The 26,250-nt window shown below is 34.3% G+C and overlaps 1 protein-coding gene across 2 annotated transcripts in view; it reads right to left on the bottom strand.

Annotated features, from left to right (window-relative positions):
• Positions 1-7,442: 7,442 nt before the first annotated feature.
• Positions 7,443-26,250, bottom strand: part of LOC148940504 (E3 ubiquitin-protein ligase NRDP1-like) — a 34,013-nt gene continuing 15,205 nt past the window's right edge. The window contains exons 2-6 of one of the 2 annotated variants that reach the window (XM_089104893.1): positions 23,931-24,073; positions 20,977-21,277; positions 16,602-16,721; positions 13,290-13,451; positions 7,443-7,593 (exon numbers count right to left, since the gene is read on the bottom strand). In XM_089104893.1, the coding sequence (XP_088961019.1) occupies positions 7,480-7,593; positions 13,290-13,451; positions 16,602-16,721; positions 20,977-21,277; positions 23,931-24,073 (840 nt within the window). In that variant the 3' untranslated portion in view covers positions 7,443-7,479. Of the gene's footprint in view, positions 7,594-12,920; positions 13,452-16,601; positions 16,722-20,976; positions 21,278-23,930; positions 24,074-26,250 lie in introns of those variants that run through there. The other variant, XM_089104892.1, reaches the window with a different exon arrangement.

Below are 26,250 nucleotides of genomic sequence, written 5' to 3'. Positions count from 1 at the left end.
TTCTTACCGGCTTAGGTCTACCTCCCAGGTTTACTGGAAACTGTTATGGCGTTGTGAAGGCATATACTACTATTTGTTGGATTATGCAAGCTGCAAGATCAAACAAGAATCGTTCGTAAATCATAAAAAGCAAAAACTATATTGATATCTAATTTATTCAAAGTCAAGCATATATATTTTTTTTCTTTCACTCTATTCTGTGCATTTGCTAAAAACTATATTATGCTAAACTTTTTTCCAAATATCATGGGAACTTTTTTGACGTTATACCCCCCTCCTAATCTGCGGTCCCATTTATAACTGTATAAATACATTTCATCGTAGTGGCAAATCTTGTGATGACATTCTTTCTTGTTACATTCTTTCGTGTTTTTTCATATGGTAAAGTAAGAATTTTTTGGTCGATTTGTTTTTAATGTATTCCTAGGGCTATATCCCGGACCATCAAGGGGGGGGGGGGTGTATTTTCAGAAAAGAGACCATGATATCTGGAAATAGTACAAAATAAATAATTTAGTGGTACTGCTTGTGTGTATAGCATGTTTTTTTTCAGAAAGGGACTATCACTAAATACTTGACTTTAGAAAACGACAACTAGAGTAATGCCCATTTTTATGAAGAAGATAAGAGTCTTGTATCTATATAGGGTAGGATTACAGTTTACTTAAAAACTGATTCATAGGGACCATGCAAGCTGGACTGGGGCCCCAACCCCCTGAAAACGTAAATTTCTCGGCATTTCTTTATTAAATTATAGGGTTTTTTTACTATCCCCCTTAATTTTCTTAATTAAATCATTTCCAGTTCATTATTTTTTACTCACTGATGTTTTTGTTCCAACTTCCTTTTGTTTTTTTGTCACAATTTGTTTTTTAATTTGTGGAGTGGACTATTTTTCAACCATTTTTGAATGTTCAGTTACTTCACTCTTTTATCAGTATAGCACAACGGTAAAAGCACAACCGGAGGCTGTCTTAACTTAGTTTGTAATCTTGGATGAGACATAATATTTTTTTAAATGTGAAAATTAAAAATTTGGAAATATTAAATATAAGTGAAAATTCGGGGCAAAAAATCGATTTTTTTGCATATTCGGGGCAAAAATCGTTTCGTTTTTCGCATTATGCAAAATAACTGTTGTTTCGTATAGGAACTGAAGACAGCAATTAAAATATTTTTTGTTCGATAAAATAAAAACAAAACAAAAACTCTGTCACTCGGAATTGCTTAAATCTTCATGTTCGACCGATGCAAATTTGAAGCTAGAGGAGGTGAGACTGAAACTGAGCCAATCTAAAATATTAGACGGGAAGGGAGCGATAAGAAGGATTTTTTGGGTCTTTTTAAAAAGTTGAATTTATTACGATTGTTTTTATTGAAATTTAACAATAAAAAAATCTAGTTGTTGTTCTTCTTTTCTTAAAAAATCATAATAGACTTTTTTTATTTTTTTTAAGTTTATTTTTTAATTATACCTCATAACAATTTTTTTAAAAAATAAAATAAGTAAAAGTAAAAACAACAACAACAAGATCAGAACAACCGTAGATGGTATTTTATCCAGGCAAAAGGGGGGGGGGGGGTCTTTATGTTCTGACGTTACAATGACAGCAGCACGGGCCCGTTAGTACCTAAGAAGTTACTAAAGGGAAATACGCATGCATTGTTATGATTGTATACTGTTTAGGAACCTTTTAAGAGTTGGAGGGAAAATTTTTAATGAGAAAACGTCAAAATATATTTTTAAAATTGTTCAGGCAACAAATGTCCCATCCCCTCTTTAAGTACCATTCTTGATAGCGAAATTAAGGCACCCTGCCTTGAAAAGAGACTTTCCTATCAAAAGTTACGAAAAAGTTACGTTTTTAATAGTTGGACGTTACAAAAATTTTTTGTCTGGTGGCAACCCTGGAAGTTATTTATAAGTCAGCTAGTTGGCAAAAGTAAGTTTTGCTGCAGAGAAGTTATTAGTCAACTAGCTGAAAAAAGAAAGTTTTGCTGGGGCAACATTTATTGTCAACTAGTTGGCAAATTTAAGTGTTGCTGCGGATAAGTTATTAGTCAACTAGTTGGAAAAGAAAAGTTTTGCTGGGGAAAAGTTATTAGTCAACTAGTTGGCAAATTTATGTTATTCTTTTTTTAAATTTAGGAAATATATTTACATATCTTTAAAACCTTATAAATTAGGTTTGAGCATGAAGAGGAAAAAATTATTGCTGTACTTCATTTAAACAGATGAGCTATATTGCAAGGTTTCACTTTTATAACACACATATTTTTAAAGGTCATCAAAGGTCAGGACCCTCTAGAGGGAGAAGGGGTGGAAGTAGGTACTTCAAAATACCTTCCTGGGACATACTTTATCCCATAGACCCATCCCTGAAAGTTTCATTTTCCTAACGTAACCCCTTTCCAAAATAGTCAAAAGTAGCTAAAGTAGAATTCTACCAAATATTGCTGTACTTCATTTAAGCAGATAATCTATTTTGCAAGGTTTCACTTTTATAACACACAGATTTTAAAGGTCATCAAAGGTCAGGACCCTCTAGAGGGAGAAGGGGTGGATGTAGGTACTTCAAAATATGTCCTTCCTGGGACATACTCTATCCAATAGACCCATCCCTGAAAGTGACCTGGATACTCTATCCAGTGACCCATCCGTGATCTTTCTTCTGGCAAAAAAAAATGCAAAATTCCACATTTTTGTGTATAGGAGCTTGAAACCTCTACGGTAGGGTTCTCTGATATGCTGAATTTAATTGTTTAATTTTTAATAAGATTACTTGATGTTTTTGGACTGTTTCCTCCCTTTTCAGAAATTGGGCAAATTTTCTAAGGCCCGTAGCTTTTGAGGGATAACATTAAACTTGATTATTTTTATATATTTTAAGTTATCATCAAAATTGGATTCTTTTAATGTATCTACTGTTATCAAGACTCTGTTTCTTAAAGTTTCGGTTACTGTTGAGCCGCATCGCTCCTTCCTTACAGTTCGTTACCACGAACCGTTTGATACAATATTTGCAATTTATCGCTTTTCCAAAGTGTGTGGGTTCTTTTTCACTGCCTTCAGCAGTAAACAATAAGGTTAGATAGTGCTATTCAAAACTTAGCTTCAGCTGCTTCTTCTGCTTGCTCCTGCTGACTCTTCGTCTGGGTCACAAATTCACAAAATTAATAATTTTGGTGGGTGAACTAGTTTAGGTTTACGGTATTCAAATTACTGCTCTCCATCATTTTTATTTCTTTTGTTAATCGAATTCACGGCATTCAATATGTTGAGTAATTGTTATTGTAATTGAATAGCCTCAATTGACTTTTTAAATCGTCATTGCCTCTTGTGGTAAGCAAATTGTGTACCAATGTTGTCTTTATGGCTTAAGACTTGATTCAGTTTGTTAAATCCTTCTATAATAATCTCCATCACGACAGTAGGCACGACAGTAAAGCCATTTATATTAAGGAATTATATTTCATTTCGGTAACCTTTCTGGGTACTCTTGCATTATGCGGTCCTTTCGGGTTAAGCGATATAGAGTAGGCAATGATAAAACCCGTTTTGACGTGTTAACCGCTATAGAGTACGCAATAATAGGGCGGTTTTCATTGTGTATACACTATTAAACTGTGTTTTTGGGGGTTTAGGGGGGGGAAGGTACCTAGGTTGGGTTTGGTTACGTATTTAATATATGTCATGCTTTATCCTACACCGCCCCCCCCCCCCGAATGTGCAAATATATAGCCCAAATTTGTTTCTAAACTATTATATATTCATCCTATTTTATTTTATTCCATTAGTATTAACCAAACTTGACTTTGTATTAACGCATAATGCAATAGTACCCCTTGCTGCAAGACTACCACTCTAACAAAAGTCTTAATAGGTAATGAAATGAGAAAAAATTTCAGAAAGAAATTTGAGAACGACATTACAATTTAAAATTAACAGTAATTATCATATCTAGGAGAGATCCTTTCCCGGATCCCACGCTTAATATATCTACTGTTGTCAAAATTTCTGTTTTTAGAGTTTTTACTTCAATTAACATGAATCGATCTTTACATACAGCCCGTTAACGTGTGCAGTACGAAACTTTATTTGGCTGAGGTTTAAGCATAGTTTATTTATACTCCTCCTCCTACCCTAATACATGGATATAGCCCTAGACTTAATCATGAAGATTGCTGATTGTATTCGTTTGCTTTCTTGTTTGTGCTTATTTCTGATCAACAGTTGATTTGTAAAGCTATTTTAAAAAAATGAAAAAATAATTCGGGAAACTTGGTGTTCAGCCTAGTTCTATTTCCACGCATTTGGGGAGGGATGCAATTAAACTGAAAGGAGCGTAAAAATAAGTTAATTACAGTTTCTCTGATAAGAATGAAGTAAGAGTTTTCCTGGTATTGTAGGAAGTTTAGAAGGGTAGTCTTGGAGCAAGATTAGCTCATTTAACTATTAAATAGATGGCACTGTAACATTTGTAAAGGTTCGGTTAGTTGATATTTTACAACTATGCATTGTTTTCTATGACGGGCAATTAGCTGACAGTCAGACCCTGAAAAATATAAGGATTTTTGGCACTGATGCATTAGATGGTCACTTCTAAAAAGTCAAGTTTGGTTAATGCTAATGAAATAAAATAAAATAGGTTGAATATATAAAAGTTTAGAAACAAATTTGGGATATATATTTGCACATTAGGGTGGGGGGTAAAGCATAGCATATATAAAATACGTAACCTAACCTAGCTACCCCACGGCTTTGCAGTCATGTATGTATAGTCATTTATGGGTCTCTGGCGGGTTTCGTCTGTCATTGCATGACTGATTTCCTTGTATAGTATATAAAAGAGACCATCTAATGCACTAGTACCGGATTTTTCCCTTTTCCTTTAATAATCTTATATTTCTCTATAATTTGCCTTTCTTTCAAAAATCTCGAATTTAAAGTTGTGTATCATGGAATAAAAGATAAAGGTGAAAAACCAAGGAACAAATAATTGTACACAAAATACGTAAAATGAATTTCAGAGCATAACAAAAACAGACTAATAAGGGAAAGAAAAACCTTGCTGTCGGAAGCTTGTTCTTTATTTACCTAATAGTTTTCCTTCGTCTCTTTTTTCCCTTGGAGCAAGATATGCTGTGGATTGGCTTACGTATCTTTCTTATAATCACTTTAAAATATAATCTATGTAATTAATTTTCAGTAACAAAATTGTTGCAATAAAAAGAAACTTCATTATTTAAAATTGGGCTATTGGAAGCCTGTTCTTTATTTACCTAATATTGTTTCGTTTTCTCTTTTCCACTTAGGGATTGTTAATGGTCAAAGTTGTGCTGTTTTTTGGCTTACTTACTTTCTATGATTATTCTAAAATATATTATTTGCAATTACTAATCACTAAAAAAAACAAAAAAACTTTGCGATAAAAATAAACTTAATGACGCAAAATTTCAGTCACCGTTATGTTCATTGAACGAAAGAGTCGTTGAAAGAAAAAAATGGCTGTAGGTGTAAACTCTGGAATCCGAGCGGTAATTAAAAGTGATAAGGGGGTGTTGCTCACTGATGAAATGAATGCAGAGTCTTATGAAGAATTACGAGTTAGAAATTAGGAATGATAGGTGATAGCAGATGAGAACAAGAGTATTTGGCCATAATGAGTGAAATGGGACGAACAACTTTGAACATTTTTATGAGTGCGGATTGAATTCTGACGTTAGATAAGGATGCTATCCTATTTATATGACCAAGTCCAGGATTGCCAATATTCTCCATGAAAGTAACAAAAAGTTTGTCGGAAAATCAAAAAAAACTTTCAGAATTAAAAATATGGATATTAAGTTTAGAATTTATGTTTGAACATTTGTTATTTACATTTGACAATACAGGCGAGTATACCTGTATGCAGTATATTACAACCTGTGTTACGATGAGTATCTTATAAGAAAGTGTAAGAATATATAAATCAGTTCTGAATCTTTATATACTTTCATTCTATATTTAGTTTGATTTCCAGTTCAACTGAAAGAAAATTTTAATGAGCTGAACAGACTGAACCCAGGATAGTGATTCAGAAAATGCTTTTTTTTTGCAGTGCGGGGGGGGGGCAACTATGATAAAACTCACGTGAATTATTTCTGCCATCAAGTAACAGTAAGGTACAATTTTTCACATTAAATACTGGAGGAGCAGGGACTCAATTTACTATGGGGCAGGGGGGACTGCCTCCCCAGACCCCAGTTTGCCCCCTTCCCGAAATTTAGCGTCTTCAAAAATCTTATCGAAACTGAGATGGGCCTGAACAATTCAAGCATCCACAAAAACAGATCAGTTCTCTTTAGCATACATTTGCTTTTATAGTGCTATATGGCTCACTTCTCATTTTCACTGTCATTTTCAGTTGAATTGGGAAAATTGGCTACTACTTCCCCTCTCAAGAACTTTAAAAAACTTATCCCATTGCGAAGGAGGAGGCCTGGCAGACCTTCTCTTTAGCTATGGCTATGAACATCGATAGACATTGGCGGATCCAGGTTTTTTTTTTAGGGGAGCGCAAAATATAAACTTGCGTTCTGATAAACTTGCGTTAGGAGCAAGTTTAATTAACGCAAACTTGCGTTAATTAAGTAAACTACACTACTTTAGACTATTTTAGGTGGGCGCACGCCCCCCTCGCCCCTCCCCTGGATCCGCCACTGTCGATAGAGCTTATGCCACAAGAAGTTTATGAGGCCTCATCTTTCCTGATAGTTTGTTCCCGAACAATGTAATTATTCATTTGAGTTTGTATGACACTTTAAAGAGATTAGCATATAAGGCGTTTAAACCAATTCATGATGAATTACCGAATATAAAAAATTCCAAATCTAAATTTCTAAATCTACCAAATAACTTAAATTTGTATATTGTTTTCAAACACTTATCTAACCAGATTTCGTCTCTATGAAAATTAAAACTAAAAGCGATCGGAATCAGAAAAGGGATAAATAAAAATCAAAGATATAGGTAAGCTTTTCGACGCCAGGAGGCAACGTTATTGATCCCCTCCCCCATAACAATACTAGGATACCTATTTTGCAAGAAAAATATCTGACTGGCGTGTTATCAATTACTATAACCTTGGACAATTGTACCTCTTCTCCCACCCACCCCCCCACCCCTGCCACACCACCAATCAGAAAAATAAGAACGATTATACGCACGTATGAAAAAAGGAAGGGATCCAAAGGGTAAATTATCAAATAGGTAAATTATTGAGGTTTACCTTGATTTTGAAAAGTCTGTCGATTAGAGTTATAAGGGCGTGCCCTATTCTAGTTCTCAAAGCATGAATGTTCATGGCAAACACTTATGAAGGGAAAGGAGGGGGGTCAGCTTTGGCCAAAAAGTTTTCTTTTCCCCATGTTTACCAAAATATTTTCCAAGATTTGCCACGTAGCTTTCGAATAAATCCTGTAACTTTCGAGGGATTTTTAAACTGTAATCTCAGAACCCTCAAACACGTCTATGAGCTGCACATCAGGGGTCTGCTCACCGTATAGTGTGGTTCTAGCTGCTATACATGTACAGTAATAGTGATGGCAGTCCTGAAAGATAAATTAAAGTCAAGAGAGGCTTGTGGTAAATTAAGTTTGAAAAACCTTGACATATAGTATTCAACCGGGGAATGTGATTAGCCTACAGAAGAAGGCCAGGAAATTGCTGCATTCAGTTTTTTTATCCACCATCAGTGATACCTCCAACCAGGGGTGCCATTTTTAGAGAGTGTTGGGGGTGTCAAAGATTCCTTGTCATTTTCTAAAAATAAATATATCAAAAAATGTATTTTTACAAATCTAGGAGGGGGGGGGGGGGCAGTTTTGCTTTATAAAATTTTTGATGAAAAACCGAAAAACGGTATTTTCAAGGTCTAAGGGCAGGGATTAAATTTAATGGATTGTAATTACCCTCCTCAAAATAGCCCTTGCCACCCTAACCACTCAATTTGTACCCCTTTATCCAATAGACCCATTGTACAATTTCTGGTAGTTAAATGGAATGATTTGATAATTGTGACGGCTCAGCTTTTAATCGTGGTCTGCAACTCTCGCTTTTCGTGGATTGGTAAAACTACAAAAAAACTCACGAGTCTGAGTCCCTGGGTAAAACCCTCAAATCTTCCAGCCTCTAACTGCTGCATCAGTTACACGTACCTTCTTTTGATGTCAGTTTCTGCTAACGATTCCTTTCTGTACTGTCAATACTCCCCTAAAATCTAGTAAAAATCCCCCTCAAATACTATCATCACGTTGTATATATAATTGAGCATTGAGAATAAGTTTCATTTTCCCATATGACAACTTGAATAGGGTACTAATTACCGAACAATCAACGCTCTGTTCAGGTAAAGGTAAAGGATGCGGCACTAGACCCTTAAGGTCCAAACCGGCGGTGCTGATCTCCGTTTCGTGGCCCTTCAGCCAGGAAGTGCAATGGGGGGCTGGGGGCCAGCCAACCTCTGAACAAATCTGAACAATAAAGAGCCATATATATAAACCAAGAGAGCTATATAGCCACTTTTGACACTTTTTGTGGCTTGATCAGCTTCCCAGATTTCTTCTAGCATCGCTCTCCTCTTTTCATGGGTTGATTTATGATTTTATATACTTTACAAATCATCAACATAGTAATGCGCGGACAGTGTAAGCTCTGAGTATCTTCTCAGTGTAAAATAGTTAAGGTCGTAAAAAAGGACAGTTTTAATGCATGAAAACTCCAATGTCGCAATATTTTAGGGTTTTCTGTTATGAGAGGGTCATTAAATACACAGTAGGAATATGAAAAACTTTCTCGTCTTTGTATTCTACATGAAAAAAAGGGATTATTCACAATTAGACATTTCAAAAACTTTTGGTAAGAATTTTTACGATGAATAGTGCATGAAAAAAAGCTGGGCTTTAATCCATAAGCTTCAAGGTCATAAACCTCCTCAAGAGGGCTTCTGAAACGGAAGCTTGCATTTAGAAAAGTTTGGAGGCAGAGGGAGTTTGGCTCTTGCAAGAACTGAACCTTGAATCTCTCAGCGACAGACGATTATCACTGATCATGTCCCTCGGCAAGTCACTGCTATCTTCGCCCCATCACAGACTGATCCTCCCACCTAATGCTCCTGTTAACCAAAGAACCAGATCCCAGTCGAAGAACCTAACCCCCTGTCTGCAGGACCAGCCGCTACAAAAACACGTTTGTCCCCTTCTTCGTTGAAGCATACAACAAGACTTAGTGTTATTTGAATTCACGTGTTAGTGTTTTTATAGTGTTATTTGTATTTTTTTTTTTTCATATTGCTGTAAAGACGACATAAATTAGCCATGGCTACGCTGTTCGATCTTAATAAACCTATGTCTATGTCTATTTAATTTCTGTTGAAATCTCTAAGAAAAAAAGAACCTTCTAATGTATTACATTGATGAGAAAATGATTAGTGTTAGCTCAACCAACATAACATCGGCTAGTAAATAAAGAGTAAGAAAAAAAAAGTGCGAATTTTTAGCCATCTATCCCCTCAAAGATTTTAACAGGCCACATTTTGGGCTTTTTTTTTACTTCTACACAACCAATTTTATCAAAATTAGAAAATCAAATAAACCTTTTCATGGGAAACGAGGAATATATTTTCTGTCAGTTTTTCCACGATTTCTAAATTGCGTTGAACGTCATAATAAAAACGTCATTTATAGGCGCTTTATGATGCATCTGTATCATCATTTGCTCGGGAGAGAAAAAGTTTATACGACTGATAGTTTTCTTAACATTAGTCCAATTAGTCGTATATGTGTCTTCATTAATCTTTATTGCTTTGAAGGAAAAGGTTTATTTTCTGAAATAAACTGATACTTTATGCGATTCAGAACTTAATTCTTTTTCTTATGTTTCTAATATTTACAATAGGCCTTCACATGTTTTGTTGCTTGAGAAGTTTTTTACACAAAGAAGAATATTTAAAAAAAGTGAATCAAGGGCCAAAAAGAAGAAGAAAAACAGCAGTTATACGACTATAGTCAATATGCAACAAAGTGTTGACAAAAAGAAGAACCAAAATTGTAATAACTTAAAAAAGTAAGAAATCTAGAATTAAGACAAATGAAAAGAAAAGATTAAACACATTTTTGTGATTCTTTTTTTATTTAAGAATCCGTCTTCTTTTTTAGTTTCTTTTATTTAGATTCTTCCCTTTTTTCAACATCGGGGACTTCTACTTTGCTTCTAATTCTTATCTTGATTTTAATCAGTAATTATTTTAGTCTTTAACGTTGAATTAACGTTTTTAGAATCTTTATAGATATTTTACAGTGGGATTCTTGTGAGAAGCTTTTCACAGTCAAAGAAGAATATTGAAAAACAAAACAAAAAAGCAGTGAGTCTTTGATTCTTCAAAATCCAATAGGAAAATTTTTAAAAAAACAAGAAGAACAACAAACCCAACAACAAGAAGAAGAAGAGTAGTGGTGGATCCAGGTCCTGGATTCACCCCCTGAAGAAAAGTAATTCTATAACTATATTCATTATACAAAAAGTGTTTTCAGCGTTAAAAAAAGAAAAGTACCTAAATCGTAATAACTTAAAAAAAAGTAAGGAATCTAAAATTAAGACAGATAAAAAGAAAAGATTAAAACACATTCTTGTTGTTCTATTTTCAGTTAAAATTTCTTTTTACTTTTTATGATTTAATTCTTCCCATTTTTCAACGGTGATGACGCCTTTCTGCGTACGGGCGAAATAGTAGAATGATTGTTTTCTTTTTCGTCCTACAGGGCATAGACCGGTTGTCTTCCAGTATTTACTTTTTCGTTTTTTTTTCATGGTTGACCAGTTTTGCTATAGAGCCAAATATTTAATATTTTATTAAACAATCCTTGTATAGAAAATCAAAATACAAATAATTAAAATGTTCAAATGCAGTAAAAGTATTCTTAGGAGGGGTGCCATTTTAAAGGGGAATTTAAACCTATAGACTCATAAGAAATAGAAAAATGGAGAAACTTCCATAAAATAGGATGAAAAACAGGATTAATTTGTCATTTTGCAGTCTTATCCATCTTTTAGTTGGGTGCTTTATTTTTACCCATCCTCAGTAAAATTGGATCATGTGTTGAACACTTTTCTTTCGAAACTTGTCAAATATTGTGACGCTTTGTATTTTCAGAGAAACAAAGAATAGAAAAATCTCGAATTCTGTGAATAAAAATCCCTAGAAATAGAAAAATATCATGAAATTCTTATTCCATGTGATTTTTGTGAACTTTGATGAAGAGGCCTTATCCTCACGAACATACCAGAATTAATAAGCCTAGCCTCTACAGACTTGATTATCTAGTGAAGACACTTGATAACCAATAACAAGTTTTGGTATCAAGGGCCTATGAAACATTGCAGCAACTGTAACCTGTGGGTCACAACTGCTGAGAAGCACAAGCGATAATGTCTACTGGTTTGAACTACAACCCTCTGAAGGTGAAAATAAGTCGTATACGTCAATCCCTACAAAATGAGTAAGAAGGGCGTCCGATCTTCGCTGTTACGATGCAAAGGCCAAACTTAAGTTTCAGCCATTAGTGCAGCGAAGGTCAATCAGCGTAATAGCACTGCCTAAGTAAAGAGCGATATTGCTTCAAAAAATAAGTTTTATTACTTGGCTAATTCGATTGGAAGGTGTTGTTGTCGAAACGTTGAAGGGGGCTCATTCGATTGAATATCGAAAGTCATAGTGCCTTTCTTAAGAATCAAAAATGATGGGAAAACAATGAGCCTCCGTCTTAGGCCCTTCCTAGGCGTCCTCCACCTCAATCCCAAGAGACGTCCGATTAAAATTTGAGATAGCCATTTGGTTCAAATTAATCGAAAAGTCAAATAAGTATGCCTCCAGGGATAATTTTCCCCTCCCCCCACATCCCCTGGGACAAGGACCGTAAATTATGCAATTTTACATACGCCTTGTATTATTGTGAAAGTGGGGCATTTTTAACCCTGGGTCTCTAAAAGGCTAGAGACTAAAAGGATGAAACATTCCGGGAAAGCTGAGGATGACGTTTCCTACTTACTGATTTCCAAAATAAAAATGGATCATAAAAATTTTCCTTTGCTCTCCAGCATAACAAATTTTTTTTTTCTTAAGTTTTTAAAGTTTCCCACTAGAAATATACATTTCTTTCCAAATTGAAGCTATGCTATGTCATAGTCTGTTGTTCAACATTCGTTTATCACCTCCAGACAACATTTCTCCAAGGAATTCAACAATGGTCAAAAGCACTTTTGGAAATTGGCACTTCTAAAAATTTTCTGTTTTCTCATTTGTTTGGTGACACTTGTTATCAAATAAGCATTTGCGAGTCAGGATCTCAAGCTTTTCCCTAGGGTCTAGTTCCTCTCCTGAATACCGTAAAATGAACTTCACCTAGAAAGACATGTATACTTTTTTTCAATAATGATGATGTATACACCACTTGAGTTTTGGCAACTTATTTCCCTAGTGATTTTTTTTCTCTCTAAAGTTAAAAAAGGAGAAGAAGGACAAACAAATAACTTTAAGTGACAAAGATATCAACAGTGAAAATTCCATTTGTATTTTACGACGACTGGAGTACTGTCAGAAGTTTGAAAAACAGTTTTTTTTGTGTTCTTTTTTTATTGGGAGGGGGGGAGAGTACTGAAGAAGGAGGATAAAGACGTATTGCTTTATGCTTTTCTAAATGTTGTTAAATCTAGAAAACAAGTATTTCGCACTTTTCCATGTCACAATACTGACACACTGAAAGGTAGACTGGAACACCTCCCGCAGCTATATGCAGGTGATAAAAAAGCAGGTAATAGAATTTATTTTGGAAGCCAGTTTTTCCAACTAAATTATTTAGTACTATCTTCCTGTTTTCTAGAATTTCGTCTGATTCATCTCTAAACCTGTGAAAATTGTGATTTTCTGAATACTTTTTGATTTTTCAAACCCCATCCACCTAATACATATTCAGGAAGGAGGTTCATATACTTTCTTCTACATGAATAGTTTACATTGACTGTAGAAAATAAAGTAATTATGAATATTTATTTAAACTAATTGGAGAAACACAAAAGCTTTATGCTAAGTTTTTACTCATGTTTTATTGGCCCGGACACAAAAATCCCGTTTCTACATGTTATAATACAGGACTAAAAATCCAGGATTTATAACAAAAATCTGTTGGTCCATGTGAGTGTTATCCGATGCCATTATAATATTTAAATCAAAATTGAACTTCCGACTGCATACATAATGATACCGACAGCGATATGCTGTTAATCGATCCCGGTTTGCTCTTCGAGCTTTTTTGGAACGTAGCCCAGGAGGCCATCGATTTGCGTATGAGTTCTGAATCAGAGTGTTAACCATCTCCAAAGGACATCCAGATTTGGATAGACACTCTCTGGCTACCTGGAAAAAGAAAAATCCGTTGAGATTCTGGGAAAAATAAATCATTTGAAGCAAGTCCTGACTGCTATTCTCGCACAGTTAGTTGTAAAGTCATATATATAAAAAAGGTCGTTGAAGGTGAAATTCAATGTGAATAAGGAAATTTCGAACTCAAGTTCAAAACTTTGTATATTTCATTTAAGGCAAATTAACAAACGAAAAATAAAAAAGCGATAGAATACAAAGCAATTTATTTTTTCTTTTAACTTTCATATGACAATTAAAAAATGTCGCATCTTATAAAAACAAGCATCTTATAAAAAACATTAAAAAATGTCGCATCTTATAAAAATAAGGGTAAAAATAATATCCATGAATTCCCTGTCATCTTTCGGAAAACAGAACCTTGGAATCTATAATAGACTCCTTTCTGCTTCCAACAGGTTTCTTCTAAATACACAATTAATGCATCGAAAATCAAGACAATCATATATATATATATATATATATATATATATATATATATATATATATATATATATATATTAATATATTCTCTGAGGCCAACCTGACTCTTGTACATGATAATGGTAATAAGCTTACCTAAGCTATGGATGTCGGGTATTGTGTAATCTTGGAACGATAATTTCGACAGGACCTGTGCCTGTCATCATCAGTCTTGAATTTGAACCTGATGATGACAGGCACAGGTCCTGTCGAAATTATCGTTCCAAGATAACACAATACCTGACATCCGTAGCTTAAGGTAAGCTTATTACCATTATCATATATATATATATATATATATATATATATATATATATATATATATATTCAAGAGTCTTGATATATAGATTCAAGAGTCAAGATATATATATATATATATATATATATATATATATATATTGCTACAATTGTTAAGGAATATAATAAATACTCTTGTTTTTCATATAACAAACACAATAATACATTACAAAAGGAAAAGAGTAAACGATGGAATTGGATGGCTTGTGGGAAGTACGAGTACTCAAGCCGCCTGTTCCCAGCAATTTAAGGCTTGTAGGCCGGCTGGTACCTACACGGCTCTTCCTACTCGTTCTCGCTCTCTTCTGCACTCACTTCGCTCTCCTCAAACAATATTAGTATCCACGAGAAAATCAATTACGCTTTTGTACAAGTATCTTTCATCTGTTGCATTATAATTGGCTGTAAATAGCTCCTCGATATCTTTATTTGTCTTTAGTCTTTCAAATATACATTTGATATTTGCTGCCAGGTAATTTGTGCTATAGCATTCAATAATTATGTGTAGTTAAGTCTCAGACCTTTTCAAACTTCCTACTGGTGTTTTCCAGATAAACTGCATACCCTGCGGATTGTTTTGATACCAGACTGACCGACCCTATCTCATACCTTAAGCAGTGCAAAAAGTGGTTCAATCTCGATTTATAGCGCTATAACCCGTATCAAAAGGGGTTAGGGGGTTTGACCCCCCCCCACCTCCCGAAATGTTTGTCCGACTCGTAAAAACGTCACAAAAATAGATACAAACACGTTTTTGATGCGTTTTTACCCCCCACCCCGGCAACCCCCAAAATAATCCTTTTGTAACCCTCTAACTCCCCCCTCCTTGATACGGCCTTGCTTTATTAGTTTGTTAAAAATAATCAATTTTTTCTTGAATTTTGAATGATTATCTGTTCTTTGGAATTTGCCGATTATGCTTCAGAAGGGTTTTTCTGTCTCGAATACATTTTTGCTTTTGTTTCAGATGTTTTATTTTTCAGTGAGTTTAATACATTATCGTTTTATATATTCATTTAAATTCATAATAATAATAAAAGAAATATTTATCTAGCCAATTCCTCAGCCCTATATTTACTTATTTATTGGTCTTAAGGGAATAAAAATTAAAACAATGTCTCTGAATGACATAAAGAAGGAAGACATCTTAATTCACTAAAGTTATTAATCAGATTAATTTGCTGATGAACGAAACAATATTCTCTTATTTAAGAATCTTAATCTAAGCTATTATTTACACTTCAGTCCAATTGGGAAATTCAAATCTCTACAAAAATATATTTATTTGTCCCTATTTGAAGTTTTATTTACCGTCATGGAAAAGCAGTGTGGTCTCCAAAATTATCTATGTCAAAAAAATAAAAAAGCAGAAAAAAACATGGGAGTCAACCAGTGGAACAACATGAAGAGATAATAAGACCTCCCCAAGTCGTCCTCAGTAAAAAAAAAAAAAAAAAAAACCTTTAGAAGTGGGGTTCACTTAGCTTCCATACAGAATCGATTTTCACTAAAAATGCGCACAGGTGGTTTTACTTTAAACTGGGAAATTTTTTATTTGAATCATTTAAAATTAAGTTATTCTAAGTTGGACATCCTCAGTTTAAAGTAAAAGCACCTCTACGTATTCTTAAAAAAAATCGAGCCTGTAGGGAAGCTAAGTCTATTGATAAGCAGAGAATTTGGCGCAATCCAATTGGTGAATTGGCTTTCATTTATTCGGGTTTATTTTTATTTAGTGTCTATTTGTCTCTCGTGAAGTCTACTTCAAAATGTTAATTTTTTTTGCACTGAGGACGATTTGGTGGAGGTTTTTTTCGAAATATTTACTTATGTTGTCTTTATGTTGTTCCACTGGCTGACAACCACTCGTAAAGTAAGACCAACTGTACGCATTTTTTAATGAAAATCGAGTCTGTAAGGAAGCAAAGTCTATTGCTAAGCAGAGAATTTTCCGCAATCCAATTGGTGAACGAATCTTTGATTTATTCGGGTATATTTTTATTTAGTGTCTTTTTGTCTCTCATGAAGTCTACTTCAAAGGTCTTCAAAAGGTGAAGTCTACAAATATTTTTTTTGCACTAAGGCCGACTTGGCGGCGGTCTTTCTCGAAATATTTGCTTATTTTCTCTTCATGTTGTTCCACTGTCTGAAACTACCCTCATTTTTCTCTGCTTTTTCGTTTGTTTTTTATTTATTTATTATACTTTCTCTTCTTTGTTTCATAGGAGCAATCTTAGAGGTTATAGTCTTTGAAATTGTGTTTGCCAGGCATGAACTTAATGAACATGCGTGTTTTGCATGTGGGATTTCTGAAGAAATGGTTGAAGATTTAGAAAAATTATTGACATAATTAAGGAACAAAATTACCTCTAACATCCAATGAACAGGTCTTGACACAAGTCTCCAACTTGAAGTCAGACACAAGTTTGAATTCTCGGTAACCATTTCAAAGTTTGTTAGCCATCTACTGTCTGTAAATACAGTACCCTGAAAACATAAAAATGTCCATTAGCTGCTTTTTTTTATTTTAAAAAAATAAAAGCAAACTTTTGTATATGTATTTGATCAATCTAGTATGCTTACAGGCCACAAAAAAACAACTGTAAAGCCATCCTGCCATCTAGATAATTAAAACTGTAATTCAGTTTGATGGAGACCTGCAATCAATAAAGTAGCTTTGTTAAGGGTTGTTAACCCTCAACAAATATTTTGAATTTTGTTCAATTACTTGGTAGAAGCAAAAGAACGATGCTTTTAAATGGGTGACAGAGAAGTTATAATAGTTATAAAAAATACTAAAATATCCAATAAAATCTAATTTACCATCTGTAAAAACTGTGTCCTAAAATGATAATTTTTTTTTAACTTAGTAACATTCGTTCACAAGTGCACGCATCTTTTTAACTGGAACTTTCTTTCAGCAAATGTAAATGTATTTGCTCTGCATAGAATGGTGAGTCTAGCATGTTTATAGGCTCAAATCACCTTATACCTTAGCGTGGCTCTTTTTTAATTATTTTTTAAAAATCACGAACTTACAATATAAATTTAGTTCGGCTAATAAAGAACTTTTTTTGTACAATTTTTTTTTTTAGAAAAAATTTAGCTGAAGAATGCAAATTGAGAAGACAATGCTGTTCAAAGAGAAGATAAAGCATGGAAAATTGGGTAAAGCTATAGAAATGTAGCTCTCTAGAATGAGAAATGTAGCTACAACAAAAAGATACTAATTTTTAATTCCTTAGTTCACACTCATTATCATGGTTTGTTTGAATTTTTGACAATTCATAGTCCAAACTGTACTCCAAACAGATAATTCCAAACTGCAGTTTCATCCATTAAAATTGGTATAAAGAAAGACAAATGAACGCCTAGTATCAACGAAGTGGCCCTAGTATCCCCCCCCCTCTGCAAACATTTTTGGATTTTGTTTCATTACTAAAAAAAAAATGCTGTCTTGCGTAAGCTGGAAGAAAACACATAAATCCAATGCGAAAATTCATTGTTTCTATCTTAATAATGTTACCTTCAAACTCACCTTCATTCCTACACACCTGATCAAGCTTTTTTTAAAAGTGCAAACAGCTTTAGCGCAAAGAGTAAGGTAATGAGGAGGGGGCAACCCTCCCTATGAGGAATAAATCTTAAAACAATTAATTTGAAAATTTGGTTTTAATTTTTCCACCACCTGCCCCTTTTTTTTGTTTTTTTTTTTTTACAAAAAATCATATAAAAACCATGTTTTACAAAAACATTGGATATAAATCCAATGCAAAAAGTCATTGTTTCTATGCTACCTTAAAATACACCTGATTAAAATTGGGTATTCTACGTGTTTTACTGTAATTTTACGGACCCCCGTATAATTGGTATTTTACCTATTTTACGTAGTTTAGTTTACCAGTATCTTAATATTTTACAGACATATTTTACGACGCCTTGAGATTTCCACAGTTTCAAAACATGCTATACTGTGCATTAATAATTTCTCTTTAAAAGGGAAATAAAAACAGGTTTGGATATGATTTATTGATATTCTTTGTGAATAGCTGTATTACATCAACTGTATTGAAAGGTCGTCGTGTGATTTCAGTCTTTTCTTGTTAAAACAATAAGGTGTATTATAGATTATAGGACAGGTAATTATAATTTTGGAATGGTGAAATATTAGCTAAAATGAAATTATATTAGTTCTGTGAGCTGTTGAAGACAGACAGGGCTAGAAGCAGGATTGACATATGACAGACAAGATAAAGAATTAAAGATGTACTGGTGCTTTATGTGGTCACTGCTATATACTAACGAGAGACGAAACCCGCCAGACTGGTTATTCTCAAGGGACCTCTATTGAGAAATGGAATGCAAAGCGTAGCCTGAATCAAGCAAACCAAGCTAGATTAAATGAAAGACTGTTCGTATACAAGATCGGGTAAGAATTCTTGGTACTTTCCAGAACACACTCAAGTTTTTGATCTGAATGTAAGATCTGAGAAAACCGGTTTCATAGCCACAAAGATAAGTGACGGGCGATAGAATACATTAGTAAGTATGACGGCACTAGACCCTCAAGGTCCAAACCGGTGTTGCTTTTCTCCGTTTCGTGGCTCTTCAGCCAGGAAGTGCAATGGGGGTTACGGACCAGCCATCTTGTGCTTTCGCATATCCTTCCTGCTTATCTTCCCCAGATTTCTCCAGGTACTCATTTAAAGCTGGGTCGACTGGCTAAGCTTAAGGAATCACGCCACTGACCATCGCCCTATTTTCCCCTTGGATACTTCCACTTCATTAGAAGGAACATTGAAATTTCTACTCTCCTTTTTAAGTCAGAGGCAATCGTATAGCATTACCTATAGTAAAGACCCATAAGGGCTTAATATATTAATATTAGTTCATGTATTTTATTTTCCCAGAGACATTTCATGTGGAAGGTGTGGTCGAATAAACTTTGGAGGGGGTTCAGTCAATTTGGAATCCAAAGTTCTAAGGGAGAGACGAAGGGAGGCAGAAATTGATATATAACCCTCAAGGGCGTATCCAGGACTTTTGTTTGGGAGGGAGGGGGGGAGGCTTTTAGAAACGCATCAAAAATGTGTGCCAATCAAAAGGATAAACTAGACTGTTAATTAAATTGATAAAACTCCAGATGAAGGAGCATCATCTTTTTTTAAGCCCGGAAAATTAGAATCATTACAAAATTTCATTAAAAGCTGAAAGTCATGCTTAAAAAGAAATGCTCAACTGGTCTTGTAGCTACAGGCCAATTCTAAAACACGAATTTTAACCTATATTTTCTAGGGAGTAGCTTTTTTTTTTACCTTATTTCTACCAATTTTAATTACCAAGTTTTTATTTTAAGGTAATTTTACAACATCCCACTACTGTAAATTTTCAATTTTAACTGAAAATTTTATTCTATTTCGCCCATAACCCTTTCCTGCTTTACTAGAACTCGTACCGTTATTTTTCAACCCTGACTAAAAAAGGTTCCTGGACACTGATTTTTCTTAAAATCATAGACTAAAATAATTATGACACCCAAAAACTGGTCCATAATTTCCCAAACCAAGTTGACCATGTAGGCAGGGATGTGAGTACCTCATTGAAGACAGAAAGAAATAATAATAATTGCAAAATTAAAATTGTTTGTGAACAAATGTACGAATAGAACTTGCGCCAGAGGCAAGTCAATGGTTCCGACTGGGCAAGTGAGGTAGGGCCTTTGGATCTACCCCACCCAACATCTTGAAGGCACTCTTTCCTATTATGTCATGTTGCACTAAAGTTTTGCGATATTTATAATTGTTAGAAGGATGTTATATTTGCTTCTATAGTGAATAACAGGACATTGATAGCAGCAGAGAAAAACTTGATTCAAAAGGTATTTATACACTTAAAAAAACTGTTTCAAAAGCTGACTGATGGTCTGCATTGCACAGGTACCGACTTCCTGATGCGATGCCTTTAGCCGGGGGGTTGGGAGGAATCTGTATATTTTTACAAAAGATATATTACTGAAAAAGATATATTTTATCAGAAATATTAAAGTAAAAAGAGCAAATTATAAAAAGAGCAAATTATTTGTAGTGATCAAAATGGAAAATTTCTTGTGTTTTCAAAACAATGCAATTTTTTTCGAAAACCCTTCTGTCCCTCGTAGGCGAGTGCTCACCCCTAGGAACTTTAGAACCAATCCTTGCATGCGTATCTAAAGTATATTTACAAAGTCCACTTATCAGTTCATGCGCGTTTTCACGCACTCAATGTAAAATGTAAGCGTAAATGCAGGTAGTGGTCGCATTGATTGATAATTGCAACATCATCGGAATTTGTTGCTTTTAGCCAGTAATAACAGACAAATTTGTTTCACCTATGCCTTTTTTTTGTAATTTCTTGTAATAAATATGTGTTTTTATTTTAATTTCTTACAATAAGTATGGAAAACAGGTTACTCTTCAATAGGTTTTCAATTTCATGACAACTATAATAAGTAATTAAACATCCAGAGGCAAACAGTAACAGTGGGCTCAATTCAGGAAGAAAAGGGGAATTTTCACCCCTCTAGATTCCCTCTATAAGACTTTGATAAAAATCCTGTTGTATTATTTTCATTGAACAGTTTTTTTTTAATATTTCCAGAGAAAAATTAAAAAAAGACGAAATTGTCCACATTGAAAAATAAAAATAAAAAAATCCTGCCCTCGTAACTTCCACGAACTTACACCACCAAACAATAAACAATTACCTGATTTACTGTCTGATTTTCTCTGAGCAAGTCTAATTCTGACAGCAACTTTGAAATTTTTACTTCATTTTCTTCATTTTTTTTTTTAACTATTGCCAATTTTGATTCCATTTCGATCTTCAAACTTTGTACACAGCTATGATTAACTAATTCTTCAAAGGGTATAGTAAACCCACATCCTGATTGGCAAGTAACAAGTCTTTTGGGGTCGAAATTACATTGTAAAAGATGTGCATCAAGTCTTTCCAAAGTCAAAATGGCAGGACATCCATGTGTCTGGTTGCTACAGCTCAAGGTTAATCTATGTTAAAAGAAATATATGTTAAGAAGTAGAATGATATTATTCAGGATAGCAAAGTTTAACTACATTAGAACAATAACAAAAAATCTAACTTTGAAAGCCACTTATGACTTATGATAATCGCAAAGTCTTCCCCCTCAAAGTTCTGGCTTTGCATGCCCTATATATTATCAAAATTACCTTTCAAATATTTTGTATAGTTACTGTTGAACTGACTTGGAGCTTACTAAGTCTTATACCACTAAATATTTTATTTTATTTCTTTTATCAACATAAATGTTGGAAAAATAGCCATTCCTGCTTGAAAGAAAATGCATATTTGAATAGTTCTTGTGGCTTTAAAACTTTTTCTAGTTTTGATTGACGCATTCATGTAAAATCATTCCCCTCATCTCCCTTCAAAAGCAACAAAAAAAATTCAAGATTCTTTTTTTGGTTTTTGTGTGGTTTCAACAATTCTTGACTTGATAATACGTGGAATAGAGGGTCAAGGCTAATGTGTAGTGTATCAGTAAAAATACCATTACCTTCATCAAAATAATCACTATAACCGACAAAAATACACACGAGGAATCCGTGACGTAAAATAATCACCCAAGGTCCTTTACGTACGTGAATAATGAAAGCTGTGGGTGGGCATGCCTCCGGCAGTCTTTTGATTCGGAGTTTCGCAACTCCTTTTTTCACATTTTTTTTCAAATTGGATATAATCCTATGTCGTATAAAACATAAAATGCTACACAAACAAAATCAAAATGAAAAGCAAAAGAATAACTCACATTTAAATGGGTCTATATGATATTAATTAACAAAAAATTACCGAGAAAGAAGTTAATTAAAGAGCCACATCAATCCAGCAGAAATGAAGTCCTTATAATAACTCAATAGTGACATAATGGTAAAAATACCGTTACATTCATCAAAATAATCACTATTACCGACAAAAATATACTCACGGAATCTTGGTAGAATTATTTGATCCTAAGAGTGACGTTCATATACACATCTAGTTAGTTACTTTTTCAGACAGAAGTACCCTGAGCACCCAAATGTATTCCAATCATAGTTGTGGTTGTCTAACTATGGTTTTGGTAACTGCAAAATACTCCATAAATTCACTATCTACATGGGTTATGGATTGACAATGTGATTGTAATATGATTGACTAAGTTATGGATTTGTTTGCTCATATATATTAGATCATGATTGTACCAATAGCTGCAACATGTACACAGCAAAACACAGTACATAGTAACCAAAAGTTTAAAACCACACTTTGAAAAAAAATTCCATGAAAAATTTCTTTTTTTGTTTAGAAGCAATACAGAAATGATAACAATTATATAGGTTCATTCATTTATCAAATTCACTGCATACAGAAGTTATCATGAACTTAAAGAGATCAAATCCCCTTGAACTGGCGGCAGATAAATATGAAAAGTGCACTATTGTATTTCCCATTGTTGAAACCCCCTAACTCTGGGTTTCGAGCTCACATCCTGAAAATACAGATTTTTTTTGCATGGCTAGCAGTTGCGGGTCTCCTTTTTTCCCGCCAGGGCAAGCAGGCTACCACAGTATCATAAGGGATTTTGAATGACTCAGTTAAAGACACTGATCATATCTGCATGCTCTTCTGTGAGTTCTTCTTGATAATATCATTGTAAAGTAATATGTTGCAAAAAACACTTTTTAGTTCCATTTCTGGATATGAAAGGCTGGGAAGCAAAACAAGCATACCACATAATCACCATGGTCAAAAACCATAATAACCATGGTAAGGTTAACAATATCTCCTGAATCCCTGTCCTCTAGAATCCAAAAATTAAGAAGCACGTTTTGAATTTGAATTGGGAATAACAAACGCTACTTCTGAAACTGCCATCTCTTTTTGAAAATTTTAAGTATTAACTGAAAAGTACCAACATCAAGGTTGTTAAGGCATTGTGAGAGGCTAAGCAGAGCCACAAAAATAAGTCTTACTTTTGAATGCTACTTAAGGGCTTTTTACTTCTAAGGAAACATTCTGTTTTTAACATTGGGTTACTGCATAATAAAGTGCTAGTTTTTTCATAAATTTCAGGATATATGACAAGCCACATTATTTGAGCTGATTATGCAAATAAATCTTACATAAACTGCAAAACAATTATTTTTATCTTTGGCTACATCTTTGCTCTTTACTTCCATCTCAAAAACTATTCTTCTTTAGTTAGTTCTTGAAAAATACTCCACAATAATGGTTATGATAGCTTGGAATGTAGGGAAACAATTAACTCCAAATATGGCGAAAGTCACTGATTACCATTTAAAGAATGATGGCTACAATTTCACAACAGACCTAGTATAATCTTGATTTTAGATCATGAATTCATTATCTACAAATGTCAGATATTATTGAAAAACATGGCAATGCACAGGCAGGCATACATCCAACAAATATCAAAGATTATGGAATCAATGAGTTTATACAATTAGAATTGAATACTTTGCACCTGTATCAACTGCTTTTGACACATGAAAATAATGCCTTAGGAAACTGCTGGTAGCAGCAAGGAAGAAAACGAAAACGAACTTTGCAAAACTCATCCTGTCTCTGGTCTCTCATAAATCAGTTTTCATCTATTTGAAATATAGAGAAATAAATATATACCTTGAAAGAAAATTCCTCAGGATCCTTGGAGCTGGCTTTAGAGCATCAATTGTTATATATGTCCTATCTATAGGACAAGTCTGGTTTCTTGTTAACCACTCACAAATGCATCTATTACAAAACGCATGTTCACATGTTGGAGCCTTGAATAAAAAAAAAAAAAAAATGTGTAGAGGCATATTTGGACACATTCAGAACTGAAGTAAAGTTTAATCGTTTTTCCCAATGATAAAAAAGACTGTTGCTATTATAAGCAGCAAAGTGACAAAAATTGGATAAATTGCCTATGAAGGTTTTTGATGGGATGATGGAGAAGTTTGTGCTTCGAGTTTATAGGAGGTTATGAGTGTGAGTTCCATTTATTTCAAATTTTTTATAGCACGTTTCAATACCTGCCCTGACAGCAGCAGTCTGAGCAAAAGGTTGGTTTCAGTTTTGATACTATTTTAGTTGGTGAGAACATGCTCAGAGAAGATATATTGCCGCATTTATGGATTATTATCAGGACATTTTAGCATTTTTTTTGGTATAGCCTCTTGAATGGTGTTGACTTGAATGTTTGGTAAAGGGGGTTATTTAGTTGTACATCATTCTTGTAGGTCAGCATAATGCCTCCATGACAAAGTTGAAAGACAAGTGTTGGCAGCTACAAACATCCCAGCCTCCTGTTATATGGAACTCCTTTGATTAGGCTACTATCCTTCTCCAAAGAAGGGTGTAAGACATATTCCAAAATTTAAAACAGGCTGGACTATAGCCTTAGAAAGACTGTAGGACTGGCAACTTATGGTCTATTTGTGGGGATAAAAGTTGGAACTTGCTCTTATAATTTGATGTAGCGAGTGAAGATGGAACTCCAGTTATTTACCAATTAGCACTATTTGAAATGTAGATAATACTGGATGAAAACATAATAATCTTATCAATAGCAGCATGCTGCAAAGTATAAATTAAGGATTGCATTGTAATTTTTTTCTTTTTGCTTTGTATACATATTTGTTTTTTTGCATGTTTACAGGATGGCTGGCCCCCAGCCCCCCATTGCACTTCCTTGCTGAGGGCCACGAAACGGAGATCAGCACCGCCGGTTTGGACCTTAAGGGTCTAGTGTCGTCATACTTACTTACTTTTTTACTTATCACAAAAAGCACATCCCTTCTCCTGCCAAAAGGCTCCATTGCTGGGAAACCAGATCAAGAGGAGAAAGAATAAATAAACATAAATTGTAAAATATTATCATTACTTTGCTTATTATGCATACAACCTTTACCCCTTAATATTCCCAAACATGGTTCTAGACATCTATTTCCACAGAATTTAGGGTTTTTGAAACTTGAGAATTTTATTTGAGTTGTGTGTAGTTTTTTTTAGTTTAGTTGATAAGTGTTAAGGAAAGTATATAGATAAAATTCCTGCCAGATAAGTTGATCCCTGCTGAAAACTCCCCTGCAAACAATGTTTGAGTGTTCCCAATAACAAATACTACATGTAGGCAGGGGCGGATCAAGAGCAAACACTTAGGGGAGGCCCATTGTGACTAGGGCGAATGTGAGAAAAATCTTGGGGAGGGGAGCAATGTGACAGATGCCAATAACTGACAAATTTATTTTAAAAAAGAGTAAAAAAACGAAAAAATAGGGAAAGAGGGCATAAAAAAAATCCTTTTTTTTGGGGGGGGGGGGGCACCTTGGATATTATAGTGCCAGTAATGGACAAATTGCAAAATTTAAAAAGGCCCTAAAACTTCAGCAACAGGGTTCTCTGATTGTTTTGAAGTTAGAGATGGAGGGAGATACTTCAAACGGTGCATTTTATGGCCAAAACATCCCAGCTCTGTTTTCTAACACTTTTTACCAGGGTGGGAAAGGGATCTCCTAGTATGGTTTAAAAAAAAAGTCAGAAATAAAATAAAAGTTTTTTTTAACTGAAAATAAGTAGAAATATTTTGCGCTGCCTAAGTAAAGAACGATGTGGTCACAATTTTTATTTTTTCCCTCCATACCTGGGCACTTCGTATCAAAGGAGTTTGATACGAACACCCTCCTCAACACCTCGCTCTTTACGCTAAAGTTTTTATTGTTTAAAAAAAGAGTTGCGAGAAAGTCAAACTTTAGCGTAAAGAGCGAGGCGTTGAGGAGGGCACAGCCCCTTTCATATACCGAAGTGGGGGTTTGGGGGCGGCAGCCCCCCAACTGCACCTCCTAATCCCTGTACGTTTTAAGGTTCGAACTTGTGACTCAGTCTCTTTAACTCTTTACAAAACGTAGTTTTTTTCAAATAATTTTTGCACGTTTTTGTACAGTTTATTACTTATTATTGC

The sequence above is a fragment of the Artemia sp. Qi Xiang Cuo genome, chromosome 19, assembly GCF_049724085.1.
Source record: "Artemia sp. Qi Xiang Cuo chromosome 19, ASM4972408v1, whole genome shotgun sequence".
NCBI classification, from domain to species: domain Eukaryota; kingdom Metazoa; phylum Arthropoda; class Branchiopoda; order Anostraca; family Artemiidae; genus Artemia; species Artemia sp. Qi Xiang Cuo.
This window is presented reverse-complemented; position numbering and strand designations above follow the sequence as displayed.